This window comes from Osmerus eperlanus, chromosome 21, assembly GCF_963692335.1.
Source record: "Osmerus eperlanus chromosome 21, fOsmEpe2.1, whole genome shotgun sequence".
NCBI classification, from domain to species: domain Eukaryota; kingdom Metazoa; phylum Chordata; class Actinopteri; order Osmeriformes; family Osmeridae; genus Osmerus; species Osmerus eperlanus.
In genome coordinates, this window is record NC_085038.1 from 12408399 (window position 1) to 12421023 (window position 12625).

General features: G+C 42.9%; 2 gene segments (V, D, J or C); one reads left to right on the forward strand and one right to left on the reverse strand.

Moving 5' to 3' along the window:
- Positions 1-2963: 2963 nt before the first annotated feature.
- Positions 2964-3526, forward strand: LOC134007340 (Ig kappa chain V region K-25-like). The segment is given in 2 exon segments: positions 2964-3089; positions 3201-3526. Coding segments are annotated over 2 exon segments (399 nt in total).
- A 2491-nt stretch (positions 3527-6017) lies between these two features.
- On the reverse strand, positions 6018-7866 carry LOC134007903 (Ig lambda chain C region-like). The segment is given in 3 exon segments: positions 6018-6603; positions 7276-7364; positions 7829-7866. Coding segments are annotated over 3 exon segments (447 nt in total).
- Positions 7867-12625: the final 4759 nt, after the last annotated feature.

Here is a 12625-nt window from a genome sequence, read left to right on the forward strand (position 1 = left end):
TTATTTTCAAAATCGACTTGGGGGTTCTCTCTCGGTAGGCTATGTCTGCACGCGCGTGTGTTGTGTGCAACGCGTGACAACTCGTTTCTCTCAAAAAGCCGCACAAAAACCTCCCACAGTCCGACTGCACAGTGACTGCATTGCTACAGCTGAGGGAAGAGAAAGTGACATGGAACACTGACTGGCCTTTGTCACCCTGAGCTGAATATATCAGTGATGCTCATATGTTATCTAACCCACCCTCATGTCAAAGCACTCCTGAGAACACTTCAACATGTAAAGTTGTTTATGATGTTGTTTATGATGATCCAATATTCATTATTTAGCTGTTATAAAACCTGTTCTTATTGACACTCATTCATTCAGACTCAGTGTTGTTACACTTTTATCCGAACTCAGTGCACAACATCATCACTGCTGTTATTAACCTTCTCCTCTGTGACATTGTGTCTTGTTTCTCCATCCTTTTCCTGCCCTTGTGTGTCTTTGCTCCTCTTGTATGTTCTGCTGTCTCTGCAGCTCCGGGACTCTTTCTTTTCTCTCCGTTCTCCTCGCGACTGCCAGTCGCTGCTTCTCCTGCCACTCCTGCTTTGTCATTGCATCTGATGGTTGTTCACAAGCCTGTCATTGTCTGTCTTCCTCCTCCCGTTTCTTCTCCAACGCTTTCATTTTCTGACCCTCTCTTCGTTCCCTCTCTTTAATGAAATCTAACTGTGAAGGAAATGCTTTTTGGAGACGATAGTTGTACGCAGCTTTTACTGTCATGTCATACAACTTGACCAGCTGGGTTTAATTCATCACTCTCACTCGCTCCTCGTCCTCCTCGTCCCTCTCTTTCTCATTTTTCTTCTTTCTTCCGCTACCTTTTTCCTCGAGCTCTTCCGGTATCATCGTTTCCGTCTCCTTCCATCGCCCGGCTCCTTTTGGTCTCCCTCTCAACTCCATCGCTTTTCTCTTCTCTTAGCCTCCTTTCCTCCATTTGCATTTCCTCCCCGTGTCTCTCCTCCGTTACGCTCTCCTTCTCTGATCTGTCCCCCTCCTCTGCATGCATTGGATCATCCATCTCTTCCTCAACGAGCCTCTGTCCAGCAGCTTTTAAGCAGCGTTCAAGTGCTCTCTCTCTCTGCAGGGACTGTCTGTCTGGACTGGTCCTATTCATGTTCGAGCAGTCTTTTAATGTCGCTCTCTCTATCATTTTCTCTTTCAGATTCTTTCTGCAGGCCTTCTTGCTTCCTTGCTCTCCCGTTCTATCTGCCTCTTATCCGTCTCCTGTCTCTCCTGCTTGTGCCGTCTTTCTGTCCCTCCCTTTATTCAAGTTCCCACGGCAGTTCTCTTTCAAGTCTTTCAATTACCCGCTGAAGGTCCTCTTGTGGTCTTTCTGTCGTTTATTTTCTATTTATTTTGCTACCTCCCTCTCCTTCTCTTGGCGTTCCTGTTCTTGCAGTCTTTTCAACTTTCTCACTCAGATACTCTCAACTTCCCTTTTCAGTGCTTCTTTTTCTTTTGCACCCTCCATCACGTTTGGCACTACTGTCTATATTCTTCTGTCTTTCAAGGTTCCTTTTAGATCCTCTTTCTGTCTTTCATCCTATCTCTTCCTTCAGTGGTCTGGGAGTGTTTATAGTCTTGTGAACTTAACACCTCATGACTGAGAGCTGTCCTTCATGACAACAGAACCCACAACAACCATGACTCTGATCACCATCTTCATCTGGACTCTAGCTGTCTACATACAGGGTAAGAGAGATCTATGATATGCAATGAATTATCATCTCAAATAACAGATGATTAAATTATGTAATCCTGTCATATAATTAAAATGTTTCGGTACCATCCATCCATCCATGCATCGCTTTTCCGGGGGTCGGGTCGCGGGGGCAGCAACCTAAGCAGGGAGGCCCAGACTTTCCTCTCCCCGGCCACTTCCACCAGCTCTTCCTGGGGGACCCCGAGGCGATCCCAGGCCAGCCGAGAGACATAGTCCCTCCAGCGTGTCCTGGGTCTTCCCCGGGGCCTCTTCCCAGTGGGACGTGCCCAGAACACCTCACCAGGGAGGCGTCCAGGAGGCATCCTGATCAGATGCCCGAGCCACCTCAACTGGCCCCTCTCGACGCGGAGGAGCAGCGGTTCTACTCTGAGCCCCTCCCGGATGACCGAGCATCTCACCCTATGTCTAAGGGAGAGCCCGGACACCCTGCGGGGAAAACTCATTTCGGCCGCTTGTATTCGCGATCTCGTTCTTTCGGTCACTACCCACAGTTCGGGATCAGGTAACCCTTGTCTATTCTGGTATGTCCAGAGACTTGTAGAAGACCTGAAGATGTAGGAGATTACTACTGTCAGAGTTGGCTCTACCTTAACAGTGTCTGGGTGTTCACACAGTGATACAGAGCCGTACAACAACCTCCCTCAGTCAGACTGCACAGTGACTGCACTGCTACAGCTGAGACATACTGCAGGTGCTGAGGGGAAAGAGACAGTGAACTGGAACACTGACTGGCCTTTGTTACAATGAGTTACAATGAGTACATCAGTGTTGTCAAAATGTCAACTAACCCACCCTCATGTCAAAAAACTGCTGAAAACACCAGGACATTAAGTTACAAATACCATAAAATTACTTTAAAAACTAAACAATGTCTATATTGCTGTTAAAAACTGCTGTTATTACTGAACAACAGGTAACTCATACTGAATATAACATTAAAGGATTAAAGGAGGGCCAACTGTGATGTGATATACAAATTATTTTAAGTTTCAAAAATACCACAATCGTAATCAGTCCTCATAATAGTCACAGTACTGACACTGACCACTAGAGAGTGACAGAGACTGTGGTTATAGAGACACAGCATCAAGTCATGTTCATGCATCTCTTCAACTACAGTTTCTCTGTGGGTCCAGGAAAGTCTGTCTGTACAGAGAGGACACTTTGCATAGGCAGCACATGCTTCAGTGGTCTAGGAGTGTTTATAGTCCTGTGAGTTTAACACTTCATGACTGAGAGCTGTCCTTCATGACAACAGAACCCACAACAACCATGACTCTGATCACCATCTTCATCTGGACTCTAGCTGTCTACATACAGGGTAAGAGACTTCTGTCATGTAGGAGATACAGAATTTGATCAATGTCAGTATTACCTCTGATGTTAACTGTTTTTTGCAATGTGTATGTTTTGTTTCTCTTTTCACACCCAGAGTCCAGAGGACAGATCACTGTGACTCAGACTCCTGCAGTGAAAGCTGTTCTCCCAAGACAGACTGTCTCTCTGCAGTGTAAAACCAGCAGTGATGTGTTTGTGCATGAATCTATTCCCCGTCTAGCCTGGTACCTCCAGAGACCTGGAGAAGCTCCTAAACTCCTCATTTACTACGCTAAAACACTTCAGTCTGGGACCTCATCTAGATTCAGTGGTACAGGATCACATAGTGACTTCACTCTGACCATCAGTGGAGTCCAGGCTGAAGATGCAGGAGATTACTACTGTCAGAGTTACCACAGTGGTGACGTGTTCACACAGTGATACAGAGCCGTACAAAAACCTCCCTCAGTCAGACTGCACAGTGACTGCACTGCTACAGCTGAGACCTACTGCAGGTGCTGAGAGGGAAGAGAAAGTGACATGGAACACTGACTGGCCTTTGTCACACTTAGCAGAATATATCAGTGGTGTTCATTGTAATATTTGTGTAAATAACCAGGCAGGAGACGGGAGTACGGTTTGTGTCGTTTAGTCAAACCACAAAACCCTGTGAACACTACTTCTTCTTCCTCAATAATAATATGATGCTTGTTCATCTCAGAGTGTGCAGGTGACATCCTGATGACCCAGAGTTCTGCAGCGGTGTCAGTCTAGCCTGGAGATCCTGCCACTCTCAGCTGCAAAGCCAGCAGTAACATCAATGATGACCTAGCCTGGTACCATCACAAACCTGGACAAGCTCCCAAATCAGCTTTAATGAGGCCTTTATATTTACATTTAGTCATTTTTAGAAGACGCTCTTATCCAGAGCGACTGTATCCTGATACATTATATCAGGCAGGTATCATTATATCAACGTCCAGGCTGAAGATGCAAGAAATTACTACTGTCAGCAGATTACTACTGTAGCTTTCCCGTTCACACAGTGAAATACATCCATACAAAAACCTCCCCAACCCTTGAGGAATCACTACTGTCTCCTCACTGTCTCATGTCTCAAGCCTCAAGTCATTTAAATAGAACTAAGTCATGTAGCGGACCGTACATTGTACAGGATGAGGGAGAGGTGAACAGAGCAATGCAGACTCCAAATTGCAAAAAATAAATAGCTTTATTAAAGTACAAAAGATAGTGCTGTCCTTATAAAAGTCCTGACCCCTAACCATCCAGCCCAACTAAACACACCTTATTAAAATAGACCCTAACACCAACCCCAACTATCATAGTCCAGAGTTAATATGACTCCTCACTTCTGTGGTTTCCCTACCAACAATGAGGGCAGGGGAAATGTGGTGACCACTGAACTGGGGGAAGAGGGAGGTCGAGAAGTGAGGCGTGAGTTAGGAGCAGTGTTCCGATTAAAGCATCAAATACCCTTTTGTCTGCTAAACTGCTGCACTAAATGAATATGTTTTGGCTACCCGCAATGTTTGGGGCTATCTCGTTGTTATGATCAGTGACCTATGCACTTTTGTAAAGCTCTCTCTTGGAAGTCGCTTTGGATAAAAACGTCTGCTAAATGCATAAATGTAAATGTAATGTAAATGTATTAGGTATTGTAACATAACACTGCTGTACTATATTACTGCTTAGCAACAGTATAGTAACTAATATAAACAGATGTAGTTAACAGATATTACATTCATATGTCAACTCACCCACTCTCATGTCACAGCAGTCCTGAAAACATTTAGGCTCATAACGTTTAGATATGAAATGACTTATAGAAGAACAAAACATTATCTTTATATATCTTTTTTAAAACATGTCTCCACTGACTCACTCATTCAGACTTAGTGTTCATCAGAGACTGTTAAACATTCATCAGGCTGGTCAACATCCCTGATACTGAATTATTACTGGACAGTAATTTAAGAAGTGTAACCTGTTTTAAAAATACCACAATCATCCTAGTCAGCCTTCCTAATTATCATCATCATGTTCATCCCCATCATGATCAACTACCTTTCTACTTCTTTCATCTGTCTCACTGAAACCTAATATCTGACATCACCATACATTTCTCTTCTGTCATCAAGTTTTCTACATCAGATCACAGTTCCTGTCAGAACTCTGACATGAAGACTTGAGAGGAAGTCACCACTTCCATTCCTGTGTTACATTCATCTCAGACAGGAGTTAGATGACTCACAAGCCCCCCCTCCTCTTCCCCCATATTAATGAAACCAGCCCCCCTCACACCTGGCCCAGGCCGGGGTATTTTAGACTCAACTGTTCAACCGTAGATTGGAGCTGTGGGAGTGAAACTGAGATTTGCATAGTCAGGGTGGCTGGTTCTAACTACTCCCAGAAAAGAGCAGCACTCTCACCAGATGCTCACCTGACCCCAGGGGATTAAGAAAGATTATCACTTAATTATAAGATTATAAGGGTCCTACAGATTACGGACCCTTTGTATCACAGCAGAATGAATTAATGTCTTTAATATTTGAAATCAAACGTTATTCAGACTGAATCTGATTTGTTTGAGTCTGTCCATACTGTGTGAACACCACAATCTCATGTTATCATGGTGGTAAAATGTAAGCTCTCCTGTAAAGCTATATGTTTTGTCATGATGACAGGTAAATATAAGTGATAATATATTGTATGGATATATCTACATTCAGTTACAGTTTTAGTTTCAGTGAAACAGTAATGGTTGATAATCTATCATTCTTTTTCATTACTTTCATTATCTGACAACAATAGTGTGTTGTAATGAGATATTTTCAATGTACAATCCTATTTTTGGATTACTGCAATCAATATTCGTATGAATAAAGTCAAAATTCAGCAGTTTCAAGTTCAACAAGAAATCTTTATTGTCCAATAAAATAACAACATTCCAGCATCAAAGCAAAGCCAACTAACAGAGTGAATAGTGACCAAAAGCAGAACACGTCAACTTTAGCACTGATAACACCTCAGTCTACAAACAGCAGCGACAAGTGGACTCTAACAAAGCTCCCTGTTAGTCTGCATGTGAGCCATCAGGAGGACAGAGAATGGCTGAGCACAGAACAGAGTCCCAGCAGAGGAAGCAGCCCCTCTCCACAGGGCTGTGTGAGCCTGGGGCTACTCAGAACACTGCTCTCTCTTCAGGGTGTGAGTGACCGTAGGCTGGGAGCTTTGGTGGGCCTCACAGGTCACCTCCAGCACCTTGGCCCACTCCTGGGCAGTGAGAGTCAGGGTGCTGCTCCAGCTGTACTGGCCGTCCTTCTCCAGGAGCCCCCTGCTGGCCTCCTGGCCCTTCTTGCTGCTCCCGTCCACCTGCCAGCTGAGTGTCCAGTCTGAGGGGAAGCCCTTGTTGGCCAGACACATCAGCGTGGCCGTACTCTTAATGGACAGTTCCTCACTGGAGGGGGGCAGCACCGTCAGGGTGGGGGCACGGTTGCCTGGAGACAAACACAATACGTCAGATTCCACAACTACACAGCAGTTTAAGAGATTGTCTTTGACGGCAGAGATGGACTTCTGCTATTTCAACCAACGACTCGAACCTTAGGATCAGTTTGAAAACATCAATAAGTTTTCATAGTGTCATCAAACCGATTAATGCAATTTAATACATGAACATGAGTTAGTATATTGATATATAAGGAAACAAATGAAGGTGTTCTTTCAGGAAATGACAATGTCATTTCAGGTATAGGATGTAACAAATTGAGCCTGGCAAAATGTCTAAATCTACAGTGTATTTCATGAATTGACAAAATAGATATTAACATAAGTATAGATATCAAAATGAAAGGGCTTACATAACCAAAAACCACATGTCAAATTGTGTTAAATGATGAGAAAATCCACCCATGAACAAACGGCTTTAACATAAAGCAAGAACACAAGAAACTTTGTGATCAAGCTGTTTTAAAGGATTCAATAGAAAGTAGATCAATGAAGAAAAAAAAAAGTATGATCTCTAAGGTTGGAATGGTCTAACCATACTGGTTTCAATAAAATAAAATACTAAATAGAAGTGAACACTGAAAAAAAAAAAATCTAGACATTTCTATAAAAAAGCAGACACTCAAAAAGTTACATCCATTTAAGTCAAGTTTTTCACTTACTTCCAACATCCAGTCTGGTACCGCCACCAAATGTGTACCACAGTAATACAATCCCTATCACTGCCCGTACAAAAACCTCCCTCCTATTGCTGCTGAATTCACAGCTTCTTTAGACTTTAGTTAAGTTGTTCAAAAAGCAAGAATACTTCCTGAGTGATCGCTTTTAATAGCTACTTTAGTGAATAATGAAAAAACCTTTGAGTTTCACATTTATTTTCAATCAAAAATTCTAAAATAATTGTTAATAATAATATTAATAATTTTCAATAATTGTTGAAAAAAAATATATTCTGAGAAGTGCCAGGTGATGTAAAGATATATTAACACAAACAAAGAGAATATTCAATCGTTTTCAGATACTTACTTCCAACATCCAGTCTGGTGCCTCCACCAAAAGTCAACCACAGTGATTGACTCTGGTTAAGTCGCCGTACAAAAACCTCTGTGTGTTGTGATGCTGCAGCTCTACCAGAGCACACAGCTGCTGTCTGCTACAATCTGGACTCACAAAACACTGCACTGTAGTACAGCATACTACACAATCCTGCACTACACTCTCTTCAACAGCAGCTGAGGTTCTGTCTCCAACATCGTGTGAGTTGGGTCCTTCTTGTATTCCTATTCCATGTTTCAGGACCTACTCTGGTGAACCTCTCATGTGTCGTCCTCATCAGAGTCCATGACAACAGAAGAGCCAGTCTCCAGCCTTAGATCCACTGTTAGTATTCCTCCATATTGTCCACAGGCTAGAGAGCAGCTGGGACAGTGATCCATGTTGTATATTCCTTTATTCTACATGCTGATCCCAGACTTAACAGTGGGGGTGAAGTCACAGAGGACAGACTCTACTAGCAGAGAATCCCAGCAGCTGTAGTTGACACAAGTGTTCACTGACTGATTTGAGGAACTTAGTCCAAGCATGAGTGAACAGGCTGCTGATAGCATACATCACAACATGAGGAAGATGAACTCTGCTTATAGTCTTGTCAGAATGACAGAAATGTCAACAATATTTTAGGCAGAAGGTTATTGACATCTTGAATGTGAGGATGCTGTTCATCGACTATTAGTACTCCGAAGGCTATGGGTGCTGAAAACAATTCACCGCCAGAAGAGTAGGTGGCGCTGCACTGCGATGCTAGCTAGGTTATGGAAAAGTCGGAGCAAATTTACAAATTAGCCGTTATGTCAATAAATAAGCACATTTTCAGCAACTATACTGCCCATTTCTCGTCACATTTGAATTCAGATGCTGATTTACATGTACTGTTTAGCTGAAATATGAATTGTAAAAACTTGCAATGGTGGTCAAAGGATTCTGTTCGTCTTGTTGGTCACGGCAACCCCGCCCCCGCCCCTGACGCAAGCGGTTCTTAATACGGACCAATCACAGCCAAGGGGTATCCGTAAAATGACGGACGGATAGTCAGGAAAATCAGGAGGTGCAAGTTGATGAAGAAAGTGTTTTGTCCGTGTCATGGAAATTTTGGAATACAGTTATAATGTGTGTGTTTCATATATGAGGAATGTGTTTTAACGGAAGTCTAAAGTTGATTAAGAGTCAACTACATTTCGTAGAGATGCCATTTGCAGTTTTATAACTAGGAGACGGGAAGTCTGGGTTACCTGAGAGAGTTCTTGTCACCTGGGGAGGAAGAGACAGTTGGTCTGGAGACAAATGTGGATTCAACTGTATTGTTATTGTGATCTGCTGCTCTGACCCTTCCTGTAGACTTGTTTGAAGTGGCCCACACAAAGGACAGTTGACCATTTGACTGGTGAACCCCTGTGGTTTTACTATCTACTGGTTTGGGGAGAGAGGCCACAATAAAGAACCGTGGGAACTTGATATGAAGTCACTGTCACTGAGCAGTGCTGACCAATCACAGAGTTCAGAATAACCATTTGATCTAAAGTTTATATAAGGCAGGGTTTTGGGGTTGTTCTGTATCACTCTGGCGAACGACCTGTGGCTAGCACCTCCTTCGTTAGACTGATCACAAAGTACTTTGTTCAATCTTGATTTGTACAAGCAAAATACATTTATTGTAACCGCCATCTCTTGACTATTCAAATCTACACAGTGCCACTAGAATTTTTCCATATCACTTGGTGGCCAGTACGGGGATCCTCATTGGTCTACGGCGTTCAGCAGGCGGCTCCCCTCGGCGAATTGATCTTCCGGCAAAAAGCCGCCTTTCCTTCCGCCATGCGTGAGACAGCAGGGCCAGGGGGGGCGCCCGTTGGACGTTTTGTGGCTGACGCGGGGTCTTCAAAAGAACCGGTGAGATATTCTTTTGGTTACTGTGTAATTTGAGTTGTCTAAATGTGTGTTGTTTAGACTATGGTCAATAATTCGGTTTAGTTAGTAATAGGGCGGAGACTGGAGAAGAGCTTTGTCCTGTGCGTGCAAGTCGTACAAATTGGGAGAACGTTGGAACGTTGGTCCCGTTACGTTAGAGTCGTACAAATTGGGGGAACGTTGGAACGTTGGTCCCGTTACGTTAGAGTCGTACAAAAAACGCATGCAGGAAATGTGCTGACGAGCGCATAAAGGGTAATAATTCACACGTGATATCGTGCTGTGTGTCTTTAAGGCCCTGGGAAATTGGGTCAGGAAATGTATTGATTTCTGAGTCCCAAGAGTAAAAAGTATACTTTAGAGGATTGGTAAAGATTAAATTGGTAATCAGCTGAGTGTTTAAAAAAAAAAAAAAAGTAAAGAAAAGGGAAAAAGTGAAGAAAGGCCTGAATTATGAAATTTTAGCCGTTATATCAATAAATAAGCACATTTTCAGCAACTATACTGCCCATTTCTCGTCACATTTGAATTCAGATGCTGATTTACATGTACTGTTTAGCTGAAATATGAATTGTAAAAACTTGCAATGGTGGTCAAAGGATTCTGTTCGTCTTGTTGGTCACGGCAACCCCGCCCCTGACGCAAGCGGTTCTTAATACGGACCAATCACAGCCAAGGGGTATACGTAAAATGACGGACGGATAGTCAGGAAAATCAGGAGGTGCAAGTTGATGAAGAAAGTGTTTTGTCCGTCACTTCATAAACGGAGTGACTAAGTTGAGTTGAGTTCTGGATTTTAAAAAGTATTATCAATCTGCAGATTGGGAGAGAAAACCAGACCTCTGACAATAAATGACAACACCAGGCTTAGGTCTCAATCATGTCTCTCTCAGCTCTGAAAGCCGGAGGACCATCTTTTATAGGGCACAGGAATGTAAACATAGATAGTGACAGTCAGGCAATAATGACGTTACAACAGTCTCAAAGGAAGAGATTCACAGCTCCCAACACATGACCACTCAGACTAGAGAGATCATAGTTGGCGCTCTCCTTGTAGTCATGACAAAGGACGTTTACCCAGTACTTTCTCCTGATCACGAACATCTATTAACCCTGACACATAGACACAATCTACTCTTATTAATAGCAAGCTTACATGAGAACATACTAACTAGTTTCCAATGACTAGTTATATTGATTAGTGAATAATGTAAGCACACCGGAAATCGCAATTTCTTGCACAGTAGCATTCTTAATGCGCCCAATATGATTAGCGTGTGTGGACCACAGAAGCTCAGGCCCAGCTTCTAGCAAGGCCACATCTGCGGTCGCTAAAATCTCTGCATTCCACTGCTGGGGGATGTGTATGGGATTGCTAGGCCAAGTGTTCTTTATCCTAAGGAATAGATAAGAAAAAGTCAGTAGTGCATTTCATTTCGGTTCAGTTTGCACAACAAATTCCTTTCCAACAGATTTACTTGTTACTTACTTTTACATAGTTGAAAGAAATACATGTTCATCTTTCAAAGATCCATCTATCCACCCATAAGAGCTAACTGACAGTTGTGTCCACAGGAACCCCAGAAACTACCACTATCATCTCATTGATTTGGGTACTGTGTACTGTTGAACTGGCTAACCTAGTAGCTCTGTGTCTTACTTGAAAAAGAGGAGCTCTCTGCCTCCCCTATTCTTGAGTATTATTATTTTTGATGGTGGCTGTTTACTGTCTGAGTGTCCTTGAGCAGGCCACAGCAAGCTCTTCGTTCTGAAGAAAACGGGAGGGGTTGAGTGCAGTAGTATGGAGTATATGACTGAAGGGTACTGACTATTTCTGTATACTGTGACAATAGCCTGCCCTGTGGCGTATCTGTTTACAGAGTATGCACATATCCCTGTCTATCTCTTACTCCCCTTGCTGCCTGCCCCTGGCTCTCCTTTTTGCTTTAAACATATTATTTTCTTTCTGTAAGACATTCATTTGCAATGTCATTAATTTCTCAACTTTCTTTTCTGCATTCTCCTGCATCAATGTACAATTATGTTTGACATAATCCATAATTATATCAACAGTTTTGTTCTCCCAATGTAGAACCTGTTTCTTAACTTCTACCTGGAGTTCAGGAAGCAATCCACATATGAACACATGACAAAGTGGCATGGGGATGCAGCTGCTGTAAAACCAGAATGTTTTTCAAAAATCCTAGTAAGTCTTTCCAGATAATCTGTAGGATCCTCATCTTTTCTCTGTTTGCAATCATACACTTTGCTCCAGTCAAGCAACACCCCTCCGGTATTACTGCCATTAAACACCATCAGGAATCTATTTCTCAACACACCGGGCTGGAGTGCAACCTCTAACCCTTGATTCAAATCAATAAAAGTATGTATGGCATTGATAACTATTTGCAAATCTCTTAGAAATGTTGCTGAGTCCTCTCATGTCAGGAAATCCCTTTCTTAGCTCCCTCAGCTCAGTCACTGACCATGGGCAATAAGGTACATAGGCTGTCATACATCAGGACGTGGATATGCACACATAGGGTTCATTGATACCTGGGGGTTCAACTGATAGTTACAGGCCTTTCATGGTTGGGGCTCTCTCTGCTTGATTGACCTGAACCCTTTCCTCAACCTCATAAGCAGTAGTGCTTCTTCTGTTCTTAGGCCTTCCTGACTAACCTCACCAATCATATTTTCTGTGGTATGAACCTCAACCTTCTCTTGTAGGTTCTGTGCTGGTTGCACCTGACCCGCTGCTTCCACTAAAACTGCATTTTCCCTATCTCTGGCTCTCTGCATAGCCACAGCTATAGCAACAATCTGATCACGTTTTAACAATGACTCCCGGATGCTCTGTCTCTCAAACTGCTCTAGTTCAATTGTAGCAGCCTCTTGTTTGTCTTGCTCAAAACGTTCTAGCTCACTTTTCTGTTCATCTTGTCTCTGTCTCTCAAGACGCCTTTGCTCATTCCTAGCTTCTCTATCAGTTTGTCAGTAAAAACCTAACTGTCCCTTTACATTGTCAAAGTATCCCTAACTTGTTTA